Source organism: Hoplias malabaricus, chromosome X2 (assembly GCF_029633855.1).
Source record: "Hoplias malabaricus isolate fHopMal1 chromosome X2, fHopMal1.hap1, whole genome shotgun sequence".
In the NCBI taxonomy this organism is placed as follows: domain Eukaryota; kingdom Metazoa; phylum Chordata; class Actinopteri; order Characiformes; family Erythrinidae; genus Hoplias; species Hoplias malabaricus.
Genome location: NC_089819.1, coordinates 17,412,417 through 17,435,948, shown reverse-complemented (window position 1 = coordinate 17,435,948; position 23,532 = coordinate 17,412,417). Strand labels below are relative to the sequence as shown.

The 23,532-nt window shown below is 37.4% G+C and overlaps 2 protein-coding genes across 2 annotated transcripts; both read right to left on the bottom strand.

The window, feature by feature from the left end:
• Positions 1 to 869: 869 nt before the first annotated feature.
• On the bottom strand, positions 870 to 14,578 carry LOC136677351 (cardiomyopathy-associated protein 5-like). The gene is made up of 13 exons (XM_066654878.1): positions 14,460 to 14,578; positions 8,697 to 12,417; positions 7,932 to 8,027; positions 7,615 to 7,848; positions 6,925 to 6,947; positions 6,535 to 6,656; positions 5,742 to 5,876; positions 4,476 to 4,622; positions 4,056 to 4,203; positions 3,805 to 3,938; positions 3,009 to 3,123; positions 1,859 to 2,035; positions 870 to 1,605 (listed from the first exon to the last, which is right to left on the bottom strand). The coding sequence occupies exons 1-13, from the start codon at positions 14,576 to 14,578 to the stop codon at positions 1,353 to 1,355; spliced, it is 5,424 nt and encodes a 1,807-aa protein (XP_066510975.1). The 3' UTR covers positions 870 to 1,352.
• A 1,174-nt stretch (positions 14,579 to 15,752) lies between these two features.
• On the bottom strand, positions 15,753 to 23,233 carry LOC136676742 (poly(A) RNA polymerase GLD2-like). The gene is made up of 15 exons (XM_066653946.1): positions 23,134 to 23,233; positions 21,015 to 21,183; positions 20,243 to 20,353; positions 19,906 to 20,149; positions 19,298 to 19,412; positions 19,097 to 19,188; positions 18,926 to 18,989; positions 18,765 to 18,831; positions 18,453 to 18,529; positions 17,984 to 18,112; positions 17,688 to 17,731; positions 17,433 to 17,569; positions 16,732 to 16,823; positions 16,361 to 16,440; positions 15,753 to 16,167 (listed from the first exon to the last, which is right to left on the bottom strand). The coding sequence occupies exons 2-15, from the start codon at positions 21,149 to 21,151 to the stop codon at positions 16,093 to 16,095; spliced, it is 1,464 nt and encodes a 487-aa protein (XP_066510043.1). The 5' UTR covers positions 21,152 to 21,183; positions 23,134 to 23,233; the 3' UTR covers positions 15,753 to 16,092.
• Positions 23,234 to 23,532: the final 299 nt, after the last annotated feature.

Sequence of the window (23,532 nt, the reverse complement as noted above, 5' to 3'; positions counted from 1 at the left end):
TAAATAATTAAAGAAGGTTAAACTGAACATAAAGAAAAAGAGTGCCTATTAAAAATAAAATTATACACTGAATATACATTTAAACATAAACTCAAATTTAAGAAACTGCATTCAAAGGTTTCATGGCTAATAGGCACAATATATAAAGTCACATTCTTCCCCTTGGCACTAGAGAAAAGGTAAACAAAGAAATTAAATATAAATTAAGCTATTAAGCAAAAAAAAAAAAAAAAAAACTAAAACGTCAACGAGCCAGAATTTAATACATACACTGGCCAGTAAATGATTTTCTGCCTTTAGAAGCAATTTTGGACAATGTATGAAGTTCAGAGTTACAGCAGCATCTGCTGGACAAAACTCACCTGGGCTCTCTGAAATCCAAATGATCTAGTTTACCCTGTTCATTCATTGTCCTGGGCATTAAGCAAATTCTTGTTTGCTGTAAGCTTCCATCAAAATATAGTGATTTCCATTCGCCTCTAAAACGTCTTCAGATGTTTGTTTACATCACTCATATTTCACCTCCCCTGATCAGTACCATGCTACTGAAAGAAAGCACAGACTTTAATCAGGGAGTGGGTAATCTGGATTGGAATAGAGTTTGAATGCAAACTCATAACTCTGCCGAGTGCATAGAAATAATGTGTTATTAAGAATGTTGAAATATATTGTTAAAATAATTTGTTAAAGTAAAAGTCAAAACAATAAAATCAGTAACATCTTATTATTATACACCTCTGTACAGCACTATTTTACAGAACTGTGCAAAGGTCAGTGACCATTCATTCGTTTCCAGCCAAAAGTGCCACTAAGTACAAGCTATGCATTTGCAGATGATCATTCTGATGATGCATAAAGAAGCAGAAAGTGAGGTTAAAAACCTGAAGTTCAAAAAAACTGTTACCATTGAGTAAACAGGACTTAAATCTTTCAATTTTGAGAGACAGATAAATAAACAGGGGTTTAAGTCCATACTTGCACAGTGAGAAAAACATGCAACCAATGTCTAAGGAGGAACTTTGTATAATGTCTGTTTTGAGAGTAAAATCAAAGAGTGGTTGACATCTCTAATATCTGCCCAGTACTGCATGCCCAATAATCTTTACTGTTGTCTTGTTTCATTTTAACTACTGATCTTATTTAACAGAACTGTTCAGGTATTCACTGTAATAAATATGAAACCAACAGTAACCCTACCATACTGAACCATCTTTAACTACCAAAATGAGTCTTGAAAATAACACCAGTCCTCTTCCTCCCAATACACACCCAAACCCACACACACAGACACGCACCACAGTCTGGCATGAGTAATCACAGAATCAAGAACATAAAGCTAGAACCTTGGCAAGCTACCAGTGTTTGGCGAACTCTGGCACCTCCGTGGTCATCTTGAGCTCCAGAATACCAGCGCTCTCCAGCACAAAAACTGGACTGCAGGGCTGAGTGAAAGACTGCTGGAACGAGCCCAGACATTGACCATTCTGAGCATTAAAGAAGGCCAGCCGGCCCTGTATGAAGTCCAGCAGAGTACCAATACGAGCAGGAACATCCACCACGAAGATATCCGACTCCACGTTTTCATGAAGCAGCTCAAACCTGCAGCTGTGGTGATGAAGGGGAACAATGGTGATGAGTCATGAGATACTAGAAAATACTGATGAAACAAAAGAGACTTAACTCAATCAGCATGTGTTTGTAAATAAACATTTTAGAGAGCCTCTTTGTTTACAGGACAGTAAATAGTGTGCGTTTAGTTGGCAAAGTGAATATCGTAAGTATTTTTGATACTTTAAAAATATAATTGGTGCTTCCATATTTTAGGTGGTACAATACAAGACAATGTAAACTGGATAACCTGATTGATGTTGGTACACAGTGAAGGCACCAGGAGGCGCTGTTGTCCCCCACTGTGCTGTTCTTCGGCGCTGTCTGATAGGCTACTCCAATGCGGTAGGCCTTACAACCAGCAACCACCGTTTCCCAATAGTGATACCCAACCAGAGGCAACATCTCTCCCATCACTGCTGGACACCTGCCGAGAAAAGTATTGAAATTACAATTGTAAACCTCAACAGACGTTTACAAGCCTTTAAAAAGTGCAGTGTATTAATATTTTTGACTGAAGTGGCCACTTTATAAGAAACTACTGCTATATAATGCTGGGCGGCATGGTGGTGCAGCAGGTTAGTGTCGCAGTCACACAGCTCCAGGAACCTGGAGGTTGTGGGTTCGATTCTCGCTCCGGGAGACTGTCTGTGAGTGTATCTGTGTTGCCTTGTGAAGGACTGACGCCCCCTCCAGGGTGTATTCCGGCCTTGTGCCCAAAGATTCCAGGTAGGCTCTGGACACACCATGACCCTGAACTGGATAAGCGGTTATAGATATGAATGAATGAATGCTGTAATGCTACAACCTGAAGATTATAAATGTATTGACTGTGGTTAGTGTTCTCCCCGTGTGGGTTTCCTCCCATTGTCCAAAAACCCACGTTGGTAGGTGGTAGGTTTGTGTGAGTGTGTGTTGCCCTGTGTTCTGAGCACTGTTGATTGTAAAAGTGTCCTTGGGTGTCTAGAAATGCACTATATAACTGTAACGGTTAATAAGGTATTCCACATTTTTCTGCTGAAGTCTGTAGTTTTATGCATCAAAAACAATAATTAATAATCTGTATATAACAATTGTAGTTCTATCTTCTTGTTCTATCTCAGAATTAAGCTTACTGACTTTATTAATATGTCTGTGTTTATTACAGAGTTAAATGATTTCACTTCTGAATGACTGCCCTATTCAGTCCAGGTTAAAACATGCCCATAGCTTTAAAGTGAATCACAGAGTCTAAATTGATAAAATGTGTGGATACATGGAAATATGTTGATATGACAAAAAGAAAAATGTATTTATTAGTAGTAAACATAAGTATAATAATAAAGGCATGGCTGAAAACTTGGCTGTAAGCAATAAGTGTCTGAAAGAGGTGAAATGGTTATTTATGAGATATATCTTACTCAATAATTGATAACATCTCATTGTAGGTGTCTAGAGGATACTCCACTGAGTTCCTGTCCTCCGAAACCTTAAGCACTGGATTCACGGTTTCGTTCAGTAAGTGGAACCTGGTACCTGCACGGTTATAAAAGCAACAAGTGCATCAGAAATGTGTAGTAATTTGTAGCCTTTTTCCAACCAGTATTTGGATATTAAATTAGAGACTACCCTTAATTCTTTTATTTCCAGTAGAAGTTATTCATTTTTCCAACATCAGGGAAAAGCATACAGCACACAATTATTAAAATTAAAACAACTGCATAACAACATTTTCAAAATATCAAAATAATGTATTTCAATGTTTAGTGTGTACGCATTTAACGACGCCGAGGTTAGAGCTCTGGGCTTGTTACTACATACAACCTCAGATTTCAGATTCCTGGTTTTAGGATTGTAGTTCAAATGTTCTATAGCCTTTTTACAGTAACTGTTCCGGCACTGCTACACAGCCTTTCAAGATGGACAGAAAGATCTGAGGAAGTCTTTCAGAACTGAACAAAGAGCGGAGAATTCACATCTCTTAAAGATAAACGTTTAAGTAATGTTCATTTGATCTTTTTTTTTGTGGGTCTGCCAAAACGTGCATGATTGCTAGGAGTCCCCCTCACCATAGCTTGAAATATACTCTACATTCTTATCTACTGAACTTAGAATTTGACAAGTGCTTATGTAGAGATGGTTTTATATTATAATTGAAACAGATCAGAACAATATAATGAAGACTGCTTAAGCACTAGGCTGATGATGGGGTCTGACCTCTTGTGGAGATAAGGGCTGCCTCGCTCTGTTCACTGGCTCCTGCTGCATTCACTGATTTGATGTAGAAGAGGAAGTTCTCATTGGGTGGTAGAAGGACCTTGTGCTCATTGCCTTTTATCCCAGACACTGATCTGTGAGCAAAGAATGATAGGTTTTCATTGATTTGGGTCTTGTAACCGTGTCTGGAGCAAAGACTTTAGCCTGCTATTGTGTATCTGCGTGAATTGGATGCTGTTTGTGGTGTATACCTTAGACCCTCTCCTTCCATGGCGTACTGGCGGCAGTACTCCAAAGTGAAGCTCTCTACAGTGCTGGGCTGTGCTGTGTTCCAGCGAATTGTAGCAGAGTCCCACAGCACCGTACAGGACTCAGGATGGATCACTGGAACCGAGGGGGCTACAAGGATGCACATAGTCAAAAAATGAATTCTATGAATATATGTTAAAAACGTAATGTATCCTGAAAGCTGTACACTGCAAGTTAAAATGTGTTAAATGTTCTATATTTAATCTTGTGATTGGGCAGTCATTGAATTTACAGGTTTTCACCATTTACCACAAGGTTATAACAGTACACTGTTGCAGTTAATGTGAGTTCTGCAAAGCATGACATTTAAATTTCACAAATAGCCACCCTCATGAATGCTTACTTAGTTTGAACCCACTGACCTGTTTTAAAAGACAGTCTTTCACTGGGTAGACTGCAGCCAGTGTAGTTCACCGCCATCACCCACACCTTATAACACTTATCTGGCTCCAGATCTTCCAGGTTACAGTAACTCTCCTTCACTGTCACTCTGTACTCCTCAGAGATCACTGTGGTTCATTTACATGGTGCACAAAACAACAAATTAGACCTGTGAAATTCATAAAAAGCCTTACAACTGCACAGTTATAATAATAACATGACATGACAAATTTGAGTACATTCATTCATTCATTATCTGTAACCGCTTATCCAGTTCAGGGTCGCAGTGGGTCCAGAGCCTACCTGGAATCATTGGGTGCAAGGCAGGGAATACACACTGGAGGGAGCGCCAGTCCTTTACAGGGCAACACACACACACACACATTCACTCACACACACACACACACACCTACGGACACTTCTGAGTCACCAATCCACCTACCAACGCGTGTTTTTGGACTGTGGGAGGAAACCCACGCGGACACGGGGAGAACACACCAACTCCTCACAGACAGTCATCTGGAGCGGGAATTGAACTAACTGCTGCGCCACCGTGTCGCCCCAAATTTGAGTACATGATTTTCATAATGGATAATATTCACATTTATTTTCCACACTTATTAGTTCTAGTCTACATTGCAATTGTTACAATGTCGGGCACTTGGCAAAAATATATACTGCACACAGTAAATATTCCTCACATTATAATATTGACATTTTTTCATAATAATATTATTTTGAAATTAGTGCTGTCAGTATTATCGTGTTAAAACATGTGATTCATCTGGGAACCTAAATGCATTTTCAAAGTTTTTTTAATGGAAATGAACAATTTGACCAAATTTTGTCTCTCCCCCCTCCCCCTCTTGGTTGCCACAAAAGTTTGGCACTTTTTTCTCATGCCTCGCTTTATCCACACATTAATCTCTTATGAGGTTGTTGAAGCTGGAATATTGAAATGTTTTATTGTCTGAGCTCTGAGCTGCATGCTTCAATTTTCTCAATTAAAGCCTTTGTCCGAGTTTCGTCATGTTTGAGGTTAACTCCCTGAAACTTTTCCTCAACAAACTGAGATTCGAATTCAAATAAAAATATTTCATTATATATATATCCTTAAATAATTATATTAACATATTAGCCTATTACTTCTAGATGAAAAAATGATTTAGCATCCCTTACTTGAAAGTATCAAATTTTAAAGATTCTTTTAAAGTACTCCCATGAATTCTTGGCTGCTCAACTCTCACCTCCTTGTGGTTCCTCCATGCAGTAGACCTGGAAGCAGTCGATGATGTCTCCTTCATTGATTGTCCAGTACACGGTGACAGAGGTACTTGTGGCAGAATTGGCCTCCTGAGGCTGAATATGAGGTTGCTGAGGCACTATAAAAACCAAGAGAAAAAGAAATGCTACAGCTGTACTGTTTCTCAATACCACATTTTCTATGGCATTAAAAACAGCCTGTTTGAATTTGCTTACATTGTGGAGTCACAAAAAAACAAAAAACGTATTATTTACATCCACCTTTTTTGTCTACAGCAGTTTAGCTCCAAACACTAACTTTTTAAGCAGTATTTCAGCCTAGACTGCTTTTTAAATGATTCACAGTTCAGGGCTGTCTATCAGAAATAAAATATTTACATGTCTATGTCTGTTGATGTCTGTTTAGTTCTACAGGAAAAAGAGAGAACAATACTATAATGAAGCTGAAGAATAATTTGGAATGTTTACATCTATTAAATCTAAAGCACCAAATAAATAACTATATTAAATTGAGCCGTACCTCCTTTAAAATATAACAACTACAAAAATACAGGGCTCTCAAGTTGTTCTCATTGTCAAGCCATTGATATATCTTTGGTAAATTAGGATCAAGAACATGTCAGCCAATCTCACTGCTTGTGTTATTGAAATGGAAGGATACATTAAAAAACCAGATGCTTTTCCACTGTCAAAATCATTTGCTCTTTTATGCAGGGTTTTCTGTTTTTATCGCTCTTTGAAGGGGATCTTTTCCTTTCAAGGTTTCCAAATATTTACCTGGAATAACTTCCCGATTTTTCCTCTCGTTTCCTTTGGTGCCTTTGGCGTAGTCTTCAAACACAAGGAGACCTCGAGGGCCAAGCTCAAGCGACATGGTGGATTCTAAAGCTGTTTTTAACCTGCCACAAAAACAAATAGCACAATTCCAAAGAACAAACGTTTAATTCACTGAATAGATCCCACATGGCAAACATTCATCTCAAATTCAGCACTACAGTGCAGCATCGACAAGCAGAATTAAAAATTATCAAAAAAACCATGCACTTCAAAACATGGGTGGGCAATAAAATTAACACTTGTTCACTGCAAACAAAGTGTGCAGACTATGCCATGCACTATTAAAGGGTTTGGTAAGAGTATCATATGTGCAATACACTCCTAGGTTACCTTGCATCAATGTCTTTGTATGACTGGGAATGGAAGAAAGAGGAATGATTAGCAATTAACCCCTGCTGCAGAATGTAATTAATAGACTAAAGAACTCACTAGTGCTCACCAGCTCCTTACTGAAATCATAAGGTACACTTTTGAGATTATTTTTAAAAGCAGTGGGATCCATATTTTATTTTTTCAGTCAAACTTGAAATTCTGTGTAAGTTATATTTCAGAAAGAGAGTAGACATAGGATATTTAAGGTCCCATTTAAAAGGAAAATCAAAGAAAAATTTTGCCAGAAATGATAAAAGGGATACAATGGAATACTTTACAACCTACCCCAACTGTAAATTTCAGAAAAACAGTACTTAAACCTTTGAAAGGTATCCACACTTGTTTTTAACATGTATTTCTGACCATCCTTCCTCTATAAGAACACACCATTATGGGTTTAAAAGAATGTGTAACTGTGTAAGTAGGTCAACATTAAATACAGAGCCATTTTTATTTAATATTTAGTTGTATTATATAATATGTATGATTTCTACTTCTTTTCATGAGTAGAAAATTAATATCTTGTAAATTATGGAGGTTTTAGCAATACAGTGTTTATTAGGTATGTTTACAAATAATTAAGAAAATAAGAAATTATATTAATAAATAATTGATTATATAATTAAATATTTAATAAAGTACACTCACAGATACAAATGCAAAGTCTTCCTTCTCGTCCATTTCCTTTGTGGTCTTCTCCATGGTCTCTTTGGCTGAGTCGATGTTAGCTTGGAAAGAGACTATTTGATCATATAGCTGCTCAAGCTTGACCTTCTTTTCATCCTCCATTGTCTGAGACATTTCATTATACTGATCCATCACAAGCTTCAGCACCTCCTCATTCTGTGCTTCCATGGCTTTCTCACTGTCCTTGCACTGCTCCTGTGACAAAAACAGATGAGATTTTATTTTACAATTTTGGTCTTGGACATGGTATATAAAAACTTGCTTGTGCATACATATACCTCCACTGAATTGTAAGCCAGCTCAAGTTCAGATACCATGTCTTCAATATTTTCTGATCTTTCTTGTAACAGTGATATCCAGTTACTCAGTTGATCCTGAAAACAATGAACAGAAAATTAACGAGTTGTATAATAAATCATAAGTTACTGAACTGTAAAATCAATGTAACTGACAGGATGTTTCTATATTTGTGCATCCCAAATAGATGTAAATAACTATGAGAGGAAAATGCCAAAGACATTCAACGTTACATATTTTTGTGTTTTTTACAGATGCAAATGCATACCCTTAAGAATGTTCTAGGGAATAAACACAGCTTGAGGGATTAATCATAAATCAGCTGTTTATTTTGAGAAGAGGTGAACTCTTCAAAAGTCATTCTGAGTCAGGCTGACTCACAGTATGCAGAAAACTCCATATGCAGCAATCACACGGATTGCAGATTTCACATTGTGCTTCCAGGGTCTGTCTAAACAAGTTGGTTATGTTTAAAAGCTTTAGGAAACTTATTATTTTTACAAAAAGAAACAATATTTCTATAGTGATGACAATCAATGGCTCTGCATCAAAAGTAATAATGGTTAGTGACTTCACAGTCCAAGTTTCCCCAAGGGATCCTGTTATGCAGGTCAAATGTCAGGCTGATGTCATTTCGATGATGTCATGGAGACTTTTCCAGTCACAGCATAGCATCCTCTAAATTACAGGAGATCACAGAACAGGGCTTAAGCAGTTAGGAATGATTGAGGAAAACATGACTTTACCTTGATGTCATCAAATGCTTTATCCAATGATGACACTTCATGCTTTTGGTGCCCACCATCACTCATCAATATCGGGCAGCGGCAGACAAGGCAGAATGCATCCATTGGTTGAATTTTAATTTCCTCGATCAAATGTTCAAACTCGGACGACTGGGTACCTTCCAAGTCCTCAATAAACTCATAGCTTGCTTCACTTGTCTGCTCTGCAGATTTACCTTGGAAAAAAGCAAGTTCTTGATCTCCTTCGTTCCCTACAACTACTTCTGATTCTGCTTGTCCTGCTTCTTGCTTATTGACCATCTCATAGCCCAGATCCTCAATGATTTCATTGTTCAAATCATGCTCATCTGTTTCACGGCCAAACCCTGAAAGGTCTTCATGTGGGCTGAAGCTCCTCAGGGTTGAGAAGAGACCTGTACCCCTTTTCAATTTTTCTTCTACAACAAGGTCCTCATCATCTTCTCTGATATATTTTGGTAGTTGTAAAGGTGAAACCCTCATTGTTGATAGTTCCTGAATCTCTGTTGGAGGGGGAGGAGTTGTGGGCTCCAGAGTTCTCCATATATTTTCTTTATGTGTATCTTTCAAAAGTACTTTTTTCGATTTAATCTCACTTCTACCTTCCAATTCTTGCTCTGTATCATTTTCCACTGCAGCTGCAGGGTGTACTGACTCAGGAACCTTACCAATAGTTTCTCTTATCTCACTGTCCTTCTGTTTGTGCATCACCTCATTTGGTACAATTACTGTGGAAGAATCTTCCAGGCTTTCTGCAGCAGGGATAAGTGAAACTGTTTCAGCATGTTGCTCCTTGGTTTCTTTTCCTTTTTGTGATTCTTTTAAAATTGCATCTACCAATTCGTGCTTTTCTTTCTTGCATACCTCCTCAAACACGGTTACTGCTGGTAACACATCTTCTCGTGGAATAGATGGCATAGAGGAAAGTGCCACAGGAGTTTCCTTTTGGAGCGTGCTGATTGAAACACTATCTCCAGCAAGTTCTCTTAATTCAATCTTTTTCTCCAGGATATTGTCACTTGTTGGTAACTTATCTTTAAGCTCAACAACTTTCTCTGTTGTTTCTGATTTCTCTTCTAAAACTTTCTCAGTTGTAGACACATGCTTAAGGACCTCATTCAGACTTCCAACAGGCAATGATAAATCTTCAATTTTATTTTTCTCTTTCGGCACTTTGCATCTTTCCGGCATCTTGCTTGGAATGGCTGTTTCTCCTGTACTCTCTTTTTCCTGTTTTGTCTTTTCTGTCTTGACCTTGTGTTCTAAAACTTTCTTTTCAGTCTTGTCTTTTTGCCTTAACAGCAATTCCTCTGTAGCTTCCTTTTTAAGATCGCTTTTAACTTCAATGTCTGTAGCTTCACTTTTTATCATAACATGGTCATCCACCTCTAGGGCCATAGATTTGTCAGGGGCTTGTTCCTGCATCTTATTTTTGATGTTCACTTCATCTACTACAGCATGCACCTGCTTATTTTCATGAATTTCAGATGCACATGGCAATAATGCTGGAGTAACTTCCATTTTATCTTCATGCTTAGCAACCGTTATATTCTCTACAGAGTGTGTGGTCTTTAACTCCTCAGCCTTTTCATGTACAAGGGCTGTACTCGTTAATACCTTTTCATCTTTATGAATCTCCTTTTGACTGACATCTTCATGAGGTATAATTAGCACTTGTTCATTTGTAGTTGACACAGAATTGTCTTTTTTCCTTGCCTTCACCACTAAATCAAGTTCAACATTTTCTGCTGACTTACTTTTATGTTGCTGCCTTTTGTCTGATGCTTCTTCCTTAGTAATAACAGTTTCTTCAGCTTTAACTATGCTATCACTTGCCTTATGAATATCCTCTGTGCCATCCTGCAAAGCAGTTTCTATGGTTGTATTACTTGTTTCTTCGTGTTTCTGTGGTTCATCTTTCCTTTTAATCACTTTGTCTTGCACTACACCAACAGGAACATGACGACGGCCATGTTTTAATTCAACTTCACGTTCTTTGTTTGTTCTTACAGTTTGCACTTTGATATGTTCTTTCAATACAGAACTTTGTAAATCCGTTTCGTGTTTTAATGTTTTTGGTACCTCAGCAACTTTCTGGGGAAGCTTGTCAACTGAGACAACTTTTGCTATTGCACAGCCAGTTGCTGTACCACAATGAGCACCATCTCCTAAAGCCTCTGAAACATCTTTCCCTCTTGCACATCCAGTTTTCATTACTTCACCTGATCCACAGTCTTTTGAACAATCTGGAGGTTCAATCTGCCCTTGGATTGCATCTTCTTTGCCCTCTAACTCTGATTGACTACCATCCTCTTCTGTCTCAGGTTCCTCCTTGACACGAATTAAACATCCAGTCATTTCAAATTTATTCTGTGGCCATATCATTCGATCACCCGCTTTAGAGTCTACTTCTGGTGCGTCTTCAACTACTGTACTGTCATCTTTTAAAATGAATTTCTCTAGATAGCCATCTGCATCATCAGAGTCAGAAAAACGTCTTTTAAAGGATTTTTCTGATACGACACTTTCTACATCTGAGATGTCATCATCTTTCTTCCTGTCTCCTACTGCATCTTCATAAAGGTCTGAGTAATGAAAGGACATTGCTCTTGGCTCATCAAGGAGATCCTGGTCTATGATTTTGGGAGGCCCAGAGGGCAGATAAACAGGAATAAGTATGCATTCCTGACTGCCAAACAAAGTTGCACCGCATTCCTTGAGAGTTTTTGAACTTTGTCTTTCTAAATGTTTCTTGTCTAATTTAGAGTAAGATGGAAGTTCAGTTTCTTTATGACAACTTGCTCCATAAAACACTTCATCTAGATGTTCACTTGCAATTTCTACATCACTGATAATGACAAAGGAGTCCTCAATTGCGTCATTGACTTTTTCTTTTTCTTGAGGCACCTGAGGTTTCTCTTGTTGGTCAGTTTCTATGAGCTCAGGTTTCTCAGAGATATCAACTGGTGCATTTTGATCTAACAGTGTGAATTTCTCCAAATAGTCCAAATCTGTCTCTTCTTTCTTTTGTTGATCATCAGCAAAGGCTTGTAATGAGTCCCTCTGACACTCATCTATTGTTTCTTGACTGTCTATGGGTACAGCCTCAGAGTCAGTTTCAGTGGCTGCATTTTCTGAGGGCTTGCATTTGGATTTGATTTTTGGTGAGTCCTCCAAATAAGACAGATTTTCTGGCAGCTCAGTACTGTCCTCCTCATCCACTGTAGGAAGTTTTGATGGCACAACAATATTGAGGATTTCAAATCCTTCAGAAATCAGGTTAAAGAGTTCTTGATCCTTATCTGGCTTAATTTCTGCTGATTGAGCACCATCTGAATTTTCTGGTCTTATATTTGGCACAGACACCTCAATCATTGCAGGTCGTTCTTCTCCTATTGCTGCACCTGACAATCGTCTCTTAAATCTGTCACCCAATTTTCCTCTGCTTGTTTTTTTCCTCCTCTTGATTTTGTCTTCATCCATTATGATGACAATATTACCCTGGGTCCCTGATCCTTCCATGCTGAATGCATCTGATGGGGAACTGGCCTCTGATGCCCATGGGGTCGAGCACCTGCTGGAAGCTGTTTCCCATACAATACCACTGTCCTCACTCTGAACTGTCACCATGGAGAAGGATGGGTCCACCATAAGGCACTGGAGTTTGGGCTTCACGGCTGGATCCTGGACAACTTCTTTTAAACTGTTGGGAAATAATTTTAGTTTAACTTCAGTTCATAACAGAAAATGATCATTCTATGAATGACGAGTGACATGTAAGTTTACAACATCTGATGAATCTTATAAAAAAATTCTTGGTGTTTTTCTAGATTAAATATATTAATTAAAATTTAACATCAAATATATTTTTTCCCAAATACAATATCAGTTTATTCTTTGTTCTGTACAACTTTTATTCTAATAACTTCTATATCTGAATGTTTGAATGCGATTATCATGTTGAATATGAAAAACGTCATGTCACATCTGCAACATCACTGATGTTGAAACTTTATTCTTCTGGTGAAACAACTATTTTGATGCTTGTTTCTCACATGAAATATTAAAATACAACCAGGTCAACTAAAACAAATGGAGTCAATGTTCTGTTTGTTTATTTAAATAACCATAGCATTAAAAATTAAAAATAATTCTTGCTAAAATGGTATTTTAAATCAGAGGTCAATTTTGCATAAAATGCCCCCCCACACACACACACACTTTTTTTGTATTGTAAGTAAGTTATAAATAAATAAAAATGTAGAAAAATCTGTTTCTGCTAAATGTGATTTAAAGTACACAGGAATATGAGCATGGTTCTCTGACAAGAAATTATTTCAAATCGGCAGAACAGTGGGCACCTATCGCATGGAATCTCTCAGGTAACAACTGATACACATGACGTAGAAAGTTAGACCATAAGACCGAAGTACAGCAACGTGAGAACAGCTCAGTAGTGATGAGAGCGTAACTAATAATGTTGGGTCACTAAGATTTGTAGCTCAGCAACTGATCTTCCTGGCTAGAAGGAACAACTGAATATATCATAGAACTGGTGTTCGGAGAAGAAAACTTGTCATTATTATGGAAAATCTGGTAAAAGTGACAATAGGACATATTGCAATGTTAGGGAATAAGCATTCAGTTAAACTAGAGATATGAGCTGAAAAATAATTTATTTTCATAATATAAAGACCTGGATTGCTGTTTTTAAATTACAGTTTTAGATAGGATATAATTATTGCAAAATTTCAAAGCGTATTGTTCATCCCACAATTTTATGAACCATAGGGACACTGAGGCAAAAACCCATGTTTTCTTAAAGGTCATAGAAATCAATACATTACAATACAATCATGTTCAGCTTACGGCGATTTATTTCCAGCCACTTAATGTCTATTATATGTGTTATATGAGTGTTTCTGATATTTTTTGAATAAGGGCATCAAACAGAACAGAGATCATTTACATATATCAATCTTAAAAGAAAAGTAAATTAGTATGATTTACACCCCCCCCCCCCCCCCACACACACACACACAAAAGCATGAAAGAAATGTAAAAAAATGACCAACAAAAGTGGGATCGCATGGTACAGACAATCTGTACCCTGACAAAAATTAATAATAAAATAAAATAAATAAATAAATGAATAAATAAAAACATTCATGAGCTGGATAGCTAACCCCTCAAATTAGGCTACATTTATAATGGGATTATTACATCATAAACTCCCAGTACACAGTGGAAACCAATAAAAAGGAAGCGAAACAAAAAGACCCAATAGTTAACACCTTTTTTTTTTTAGTAATCTCCGTCTAACGGTCTACCTGTGAACGTCATTGGATATTCAAATTTAGAGATAGAAAAGGCTGTTTTTCTACTCGTGTTCAAACTACATACTTTTTTGAGTATTTAGGAACTAATGAACAACAATTAATACTCGTAGTTTAAATGTAAAGTGAAAATACCCTCTGTGTCCAAAAGCGCATCTCACAATACCTAATAGAGATGTACTTCTAATGGTGGAGGAGTGTTGGGTGTGATGGTACGACGCTTGTCACGTAGCCAGTGTTTTCGCACTAATGTTGACCGTACGAACTAGTAATAAGCCTTTACTTCAATTGAATGTGGAACAGAATAATATAAATTCAAATAGTGCCAGCTTTAGCATTGTTTTAAGGGTGAGGTAGACCTCAGAAGCAGTACTGTCGGTGTGGTGTGAAAGGTAAAGCCTGTTGTGACCTGTTGTGTAGTTCCTCGACCTCTTGGTCGTCGATACACGCCGCCTCCATCCCCTCTCCCTCAAGGCGCTCAACCTCCGGCTCAGTCCGGCCACACTCTGCTCCAGAGCGGGGCTCCATTATGTCCAAAAATGTCCAACTTCTACGAAGTTTAATTTGAAGGAGAGCTGCTCAGAGTTTGGAGCATGGCGAGTGGCGCGCGCTTCGCCTTACTCAGCGCGTTCTCGAAATAGACGCAGAATAATTCAAGGCGCGCCATGAGAAACAGGCTCTGAGGCCCCGAATGCACACACTACTTCACTGTTTCACTGCTCCGTTTTTCCGACTCATTTAATATAACGACCAGTCTGAAATGATGACCGGAAGAGTTTTCATGATTAACTATATGAGCACTGTTCTGTGTAATATGACCCGGTGGAGTCCTCCATGTTGTAAGGGGCAGGCCTGCACTAAACTGCCCTGCCAAGAGCTAAATTTACCCCCTACCATCCTCCTTTTTCACCCTGCATATGCCCCACTGAACCAACACTCTGTACACGCCATAAAACCAAGAGCAAATTACACGCACTGTATTTAATGATCATTGCACCTTCCAGTAATGTCAATTGTCCATCAGCAATGAAGATCATAAAAACAGCGTTAGTGTGGGTGCTTTTTAAAATGTTTACAGAGTTCAAGTGTTGAGATGTAAACAGTTATTCAGAGCGGTCTGATGTGAAATGGTGAATTATGTTCACTCACCAACACATTTCTTAAGTGGAGGTAGAAACCCTGCCACAATGTCTATAACATTGTTATTTACCATGAAAATAGCCAGTGAACTTGCTCAAATTTTCTGACTTTTAACATGTAATGTTGATCTGAGTAAAACTGAAATCGGTTTTCTAAGAGTACAATTTTGTCTTACATTTTGGTGTAGTTTTCAACAAATGCCTTATATATATTTTATTAATTTTTTTTTTCAAATGAAATCAATAATAAAATAATTGTGGGGCTTATTCCATAACATTTTGTGAGGTAGAGACAAAGTGTTTACTGGCTCCCATCACTGCACAAACGTCCCTCTGGAGGGTTCTGTAGGATAGTCATCTTGAAGACATTTTGAAAATGTAGTGGCATTTCTCTTTAAGGGATTTCCAAGTTTATCGGATGACTCAGCAGAGAGTTTTAAAATCTCTTTAATGTCACGTGTTAATCTTGGCCTTGGTTTAAAAAAAAAAAAGCATGGGAACAAGATAGACAAAGTGGTAATTTTCCAAAAATTTAATCTTTTAAATAAACATTAAAAGACAGTACAAAATGTACAAACAGTGACAGAACAAAACAAGAATAAAGAACGCCAAACGTTCATAATTCAGTAACGAATTACTTATGTGAAACATATATACACAATACAGTTTTAGCCCCTTATTGTGGTCTTCCTAGACATGTAAAATGGTCAGAGATCAAACTAGGCAAAACCCCCATTTTCATACTAAGTCCAGAACTACCCAAAAATATGGCAGGAAAATGTGTGTAAAGTCTCCAAAAACACAAATATGACTGAAAATATTTTGAGTCCAGTGCTCAATTCTGTTATATCTTTTCTCAGTCCACTTATGTAAAATGCCTCTTGAAGGGGGCTCAGGTTTGGGTTATCTTTTTGGCCTTGTCTCTCTGGTGGGTAAAATGTAGTTCAGATCTTTCCTCACCTGTAACACCTGCCAGGACTATATATACAAAAAAAAAAAAAAATCCAAAATAAGAGAATTAGCCTTTCAGTATTTCCCAACATATCAAAAATATTATTCTAGCAAAAACATTTCTGAAGAATTATTTATAAAAGCCTTGTTTAAAAGAAAATTAAAAAAATTCTGTGAAAGAATAAATCTCAGGAACAGTCTACAAGTGTGATTTAAATACCTCTGTGAACTGTGCCTTAATGGCATCAAACTTCATTTTCTCATGAACAGCTCTGGCTGTGTTTGATCCATCAAATGGCTCTGGAAAATTACAATCATTACAAAATGGAAGCAAGTTGTTAATAATGTGCTCTCTAGAAGCAAGTATATGGTTCATATCCTACATGTTGTATGTATTTTAAAATTTCCTTGCCACATGTTTGATATATGCAAACGTGTTGATTTTCATTACAACACAATTAATTTCAAAGTCTGTACACAGCGTTAACATCTACTGCCAAAAAGTGAGGGGATTTTGGTTTACTCATGATATGGGCTCGGTATAACTACAATCAACTTCTACAAATATATCCAAAAATCTGGATATGTTACCCTCCACACAGACGAGCTTGTCTCTCCACTCCCAGGTGTTTGGTTTAGGGAGAGTTTTTGCTTCACGTACAGAGATGACATACTTGTCCCATCTGAAACACAAGTAGCAATAAACAGAGATTAAATCTGGCATCACAATGACCACAAGTACATTTTCTTATACTGTTATATGTATTGTTGATTTCGAATGTGTCAAAGTAAGTTGTTCAACAGGGCCTGCCAGGGGTTTCCAAAGGGCAAAAGTCATACCTGCTGCCGTCAGTCAAACACTGAAATGAAATGAGATCTTGGCAGGCTAGGAGTTAGGGGACTCCCCACCCCCTCCAGTGGTTCTTCTAACACTAACTTAAGCCTTAACTACTTGACAGCAATTACACCTGTGGGACCACCATGAATTGGAAGTGCATAAATACCTCTTTAAACAAAGCGCTCTTTTCAAACGAGAAACGAATGTAACACAAAGTATAAACAAATATTTTTACTGATTATAAAACAGTCATGAAACTTTTCTGTGGTTCTGTGCAGTGGCAACAACCTGTTTTGCAGGTGTGGTGAAATCAGCCTAGAGCTTTGTAAGTGTTGGCTAAAAAAAATTTACCCTCAAAAAGTACAAAATTGAGGTCTGTTCTTGGGGGCAAAAATGCAGTGAAAAGTTCTGTTTTTAGATGTGATTACAGTTTTCATGAAAACAAGATTCTTACTTGAAAACAGTGGCATAGTATTTCAGGAAGCCTAGGAATAGGTCTCCAAGAGATGAGTGGTTCTTTGATACAAAGGGAGGAATGCTCTTGGGCCCTTCTGGTACAGAGTGAATATCCATTACTGGGTTGAAGCACTCCTATGAAAATGTCAGTATCATATGAGTCCTTATCACAATCAAATTACACTCAATCTTTATTTTGCACTCTTGCCGTATATTCGATTTTCATAACAAATAAATTACCAGAACAACTTACTGGATAATCTTTCTGGAGGCAAGGAATGACAGGTTCTGGAAGAGCTACATGGAACAGAATACTGAATATTAAGAGCAAATATTATGCCAATCCTTGATAGTAATTAACAGATCTCAAAATAAAAGTAACAGCTTGCAGTTACAATCTAAACACTAACAAGGACACTTTCAAAAAGAGTGAGCATTTTCCTTAAATTTCAAGGAAAACTAAAAGCCCCAAAAGCACTTAATGTTTAGGAGAGCACGCTTCATACAGGCTTTGTATTATAGTTACAAATGTATTCTCATGACACTTACTCTGAAGGTAATGTAAGACCATCAACACCAGTGTGTAGCTACTAAGGGTTCCACGACTTGCATCATTTATCCTGTGATGACTGGCCCACTTTTTGATCACAAGGATAAGGGGACGAACTCGTTTTTCAACTAATACAAAAACAACAGAATGCCACAAGGTTGAATGCATTTTCTATTAAAGAAATTAGAAGAATGTGCCCTGATCTGTGGTTTTAAAGCAGATGTGGAGTGCATGCTTCACACTGTACAAACAACCCATGTATAAACACTACCTGTCTTGACTCTCAAGACTTAAGTCTAAAAATACAACAGAACATATTAAAACTGAAAAAATGATTCCATTGGTTTGGCCAGTTGTACCAATACTAGGACAGAATCTGTTATATTTTTATATAATAATTATACATTTGTCAGTTTTAAACCTTTCAATTACCTGAACAATAGTAAATTACATAAACTAAGCGCTTACTGTATGCATATGTCCGTAGAAGGAAGGTGTTTCTAATGCCAACAACATTGTTAACATTCAAATCAAACTCCACTCCACTGCAAAAAAAAAAAAAAGTAAAATTATTTCAGTGATTTTTCAAAAGATTTTAAATATAAAAAGGAAAACAGCAAGAACGTAAAACACTAAGTGAAACCAAGCATACAACGTTATAAAAAATACATTGATTAATCATGTTACAGTTATTCTACAAGTACAAATAATATTGATTTGAAATGCACTACACCCTAGTGTGCTGAATAAAGAAAGAATATCTTGTGTTCATGACTCTACCTGATTCGATGTGTGAACTTCAGTATGGGCACTTTTGCTCTGATGAGCTGAGGTTTCTCAATGTAAGCTGTGGACCAAGATACATAGCAGTTACAAAAAAAAAAAACTTTGTAACTTTGTAAACTGGGGATACAAATAAGATTGCAATGACAAGTACTTACACAATTTGAATAACAGCTTTCGTACAAGACTGAGTATATACACAGCATCTGTTCGCTGATTCACCTACAAGGAAAAGTAATGACAAGGAATAAAAATACGAATTCACAGTTCAGGAACAATGCAGCTCATTCCTTTCCAATGTCATATGCCCCGTAAACATGCCAACTTACTGGCCCATCTTGAACAACGAGGCAGAGATCAGCATCACTGCTACGACTACCAAAACCATTCAGAGATGACCCTGCTAAGAACACCCTGGCACCTACAACGATAGAGTTGAAGGACACAACAAAGGTCAGGATTAGTTCAGGGAAATTAAAAGCCCTGTTGAAAGAATGACCACAGTGTATGGATGTCAGAGGGAGACATACATGGAAAGAGTCCCTGAATATCTCTCTGTAACTGTGCCCGACAAGACTCCTTCCTCTCCAGGTCTTCACTCTGCTGCTCACAAGCTAGGAACAGCTCCATGATCTGCTGGCTCAGCTAAAAGACATTATATATGTCTATTACATTACACAAATGCCATTCGGTTCACCAAAGAGTAGGTGAAATACAGCACAGTTTATTCATTTGCAGCCAAAAAGAAGCAAACATGTTCAAGTCCTGGGTCTATGATTATCATCATCATATGTATTACCCATTACTAACACTGATCTAGGGTCAGGCTATATCAGTTCATGTTTTAAACCTCTTTCACACTTTTGAATCTGATGTAGCAGACATCACCACCTCCTTTTCACAGAGAAGCAAGCTTGCCAGGGGCTGAAAGTATTTTTCTCTAGATTCAAAATTTTACTGCTTTACAAGTGAATCCTTCTATAGTAATATGTGTAAATTAAGCATCAGTAGACTTATTAGTATCCTAGGATGCTGTAGAATTAAGTCCCAGACAACCAGAACCATCTGTCCATACAGTAGGCCTAACAGATATATAACTTTTACAGAAGACCTATTTCACCAGTTCCACAAAGCATACCTTATCTTTGATGAGGGATTGTGGCAAACTGCTGTTGGCATTCAGAAGGGATTCTTCCCTGAGACATGGCACATGGCCTACGGATTTTGAGGTGCTAGGGGTGTGCATAGGAGAACGAATTAAAGAGCAAGCCCCCATAGTTCCTGGGCTGAACCTGGACGTCTTGCCTGGATGTTCATATGGATGGGGAGAACCGACACGCTTCCTCTTCAGGTCATCTTCACTGAGGCCATCACTTTTTCTCCTACAGTATAATAACAATTAGAGTTTCTTCATTGCATGACAAAAATAATATACCAAAAACACATTAAACAGTTACGGAAAAAGAAAGCCTTACTTTCTGTTTTTGGTTTTTGAGCCATTTGGACTGGTCAAAGAGACATAAGGGGCAGGCTTCCATTGATAGGTCGGGATCAGAGGGAATGCATTCAAAGGTTGGCAGTGTGCACTGGGAGGAAGAAAGATTTAGAGTTAATCACAGTCCCTCACTCAATCAGAAAACCTTTCTTTCCATTTCTGTTTCTATACTTTACCAAACTGACTGGACATTGTTCAGGAAGATGTTGAAGGAAATGGTGTTAGTATATTTATTAAATCATATAAGTTTGTATGTCCTTATAACCGAGACTTTGTAATATATTACTGACTTTACACCAGGATATCTTTGTGTAGTAACAATTTCTTGCATACCGGGCTGTATATTTTCCCTGTATGTTTAAGAGGCTTAATCATAAATATTATTTGTCTCCTATCCTTACGTATGAACATGAATGTAGGAGACTACAGCATTCAGCCATTTTATGCTATTTGAGTGGTAACAAAACAAACAAACAAAAAACAAATCTACTGCATCTCACTTCTGTCACGACTTAAAACTCATCCATTTTTATGTCAGTTTTGTGGTCCAAAGAGATGTTGTAATAAATGAACACAAAAACCTGACAGAAAAAGTCCCAAACATAATTTAAAAAAATCATTATGTGATAAGGAGAGGAGAAACTTTGTTTTTATAAATTAATCTTTTGCCATTTGGAGCTGCAGTTAATTCATATCAGCCTGGGCCTAAACCATAAAATTTATGCAGTAAACAATAATAATCTAATACTCACTTTGTGTTAGTGAGGTTCAGATGTGACTCCATTTGTTGCGGCTGTGAGAAGGCATTTGGGAAAAGGCATTGAGTGAATACACTGTTAGGCCTTTTCTGCCCATGTTTATGGGGGAAGGCAGGAGATCTTGGAAACATTCTCCCTGGAGAGATGGAAACACATTTGCCACCTGAAGAAAAAAGACAAAGAGATAAAAAGACAGTTCTGCACAATTATGTTTGACATATGTTTATATTTATATTTACATTTTTGCAGTCTTTGGCTGATGTTCTTATCAAGAGTGAATATGAACTTTAAAAAATGGTGTAGATGGAGATAAAATGCAGAGTGAGGAGTATTCCACAAGGTATCACAGGATTTCCCTAAATCTCAGTCCGCTCCCTACTGAGGGCTGTTCCAGATTGATTAGAGTGGGCTATAAAACCATTCAGTGGTGAATTAATCCAGAGCACACACAGCAACCACATTCTATGGAAGTGCAACTCAGAAAGCAGAATGTACAAATAATATATGTTTTTCAGAAAGTTATTATATTGTGTCATTATCATCAGATGGTGGAGTCAGTTTTAAACACAGTATTTCTCAGTGTCTTCAAACAAACTCATGGAATTTATGATTGATGTAAAAAAACATCGTAAATGACTTATACATTTATTTCGTCCCAAATATTTTTTAACCATAATGCACATAAAAGCATGAGATTTTATGTATATTTATATAACTGTTGTGCTGTGACACACTCTGCCCCCATTACTCCAGCTTGGATGTGCTGAATGATCACTTTTGTAAGTCACTCTGGATAGGAGCATCTGCTAAATGCCATAAATGTTTATTTAAATAATGCAGCGCAAGAGACACAGACAACAAAAGCTTATATCAGTTGCCATGGCGATGATTGTGAAAATAAGTTATGTGTAAATTAATTGCATTAGGGAAAGGCTTTAAAAAGCATTTGTCAACACATTGCCACAACACTTGTATGCCAATGCTTGCTTTGTAAGACATTGGAGCATTTAATAAAAGCATTCCTTTCAGATAAGACTTGGTGTTGTCTTCCTCCCTCAAAATACTACCTTAGTTAACAACATTCAGGTCGTTTCAGACACAGCCATGGAGTGTCACTCCATAGTAGAGTGCTAGTGAGGAGGGAACGGCTTGGGAAAGGCCATCCGATTGTCTGGTTTGGGAATCAAACCCTAGTGACTTGTGTACGAGGCTGAGATGTTATCCACTATGCGTTACTAACTACATAAAAATAAATTCAAGCTAGAAATGCATATTAAGGGTGTATTAAGCTAAATTACAAACATTAACGTGTACAGCATTTGCAATGTTTTATATTTACATTAAAAACGCACATATTACACTTGGATTAAATGTAGTGCTACAAATGTCACTGAAATCAACACACAATGATCAGCCATAATATTATTATAATTACTACAACAGACTACAATCTATAATTATATAACTACAAAGTTCCCCGTGTAGAGTCAATGGAGCTGAGAGAATGAAGAGTGTGTGTAGAAAAAAAATGATGATCATAATGTTATGGATGGTCGGTGTACAAGTAGAATGATATATTTTGCTAAAAAAAACTGTTTACAAAATAAGGATTCCGCACACAGTAACAAACAGACTTAAATTCTTAGAGAGGAAAAAAAATATTGAACAAAGGACAGGTAAAAATGCAGCACGACTACTTTGGGTACATTTCTATACACAGATTGATCAGTAGGAAACAGAAGGACAAACAACACAACAAAAAGTTAGGGCCCTTTATCATGTTAGCAGGGTCAGCTAACTCGTATCTCGCCAATCTGAAGCAATTTAACTTGATTTAAAAGACAGACAGTCTGATGTCAGAGTCATTTCAAAATAATACAAGTCTAGAAAGCCTCCATGAAATGAAGCTGTTAACGATAATTCATTTTAAACACAAAAAGTGAATCATTTACTGAGCTAACTTAAACTCTCAGCTAACTCTTTCATTCAACATATTAAAATGACTTCGCAAAAACAAATACTAAACACTGTTAATGGACGGAAAATTTACATGTTAACTTGCGGAATTTTCTTTTTACAAAAAGTAGCAACAACGACATAAAACAGAACTTACTGAGAGAGCGGACAGAAGCAGCCGCCGAGCCGCTCAGCACCTAGCGTCTCATGAAACGAAAACAGCAAGTCGCTGAAACCACGGGATACGTCCAAATCCCCTTCATGCTCCCTATATAGTGCACTACATATGTCAAACACTTAAACCTTTACTCAGAAAACAAGGATAGGTGACCATTGAACACGTATCTAATTCCAAAATGGATATTTTCAGACACATTACTCTTAGTTGTGTCTTTATTATTTTACATAGTGCACTATGTAGGGAGGAAGATACTATTTGGTATTCTACCCATGGTCACGCCGGTTGTTTCTGCTTCTGGGTTAAAAGTCTTTTAAGAAATAAAAGTCGCCATTTACTGTCTCATAATCATAAACGTATATTGATGTTCTTAGGATA

Coding starts and splice junctions, on each gene's coding strand:
- LOC136676742 (XM_066653946.1), bottom strand. CDS start 21,151: ATGTTTCCAAGATCTCCTGCCTTCCCCCATAAACATGGGCAGAAAAGG. Junction 20,150..20,242: donor TCAAAAACCAAAAACAGAAA/GTAAGGCTTTCT, acceptor ATTATACTGTAG/GAGAAAAAGTGATGGCCTCA. Junction 19,413..19,905: donor AATCCCTCATCAAAGATAAG/GTATGCTTTGTG, acceptor AATGTCTTTTAG/CTGAGCCAGCAGATCATGGA.
- LOC136677351 (XM_066654878.1), bottom strand. CDS start 14,578: ATGGAGCCCCGCTCTGGAGCAGAGTGTGGCCGGACTGAGCCGGAGGTT. Junction 4,623..5,741: donor CATGGAGGAACCACAAGGAG/GTGAGAGTTGAG, acceptor AATGAACCACAG/TGATCTCTGAGGAGTACAGA. Junction 3,124..3,804: donor AGCCCTTATCTCCACAAGAG/GTCAGACCCCAT, acceptor ATAACCGTGCAG/GTACCAGGTTCCACTTACTG.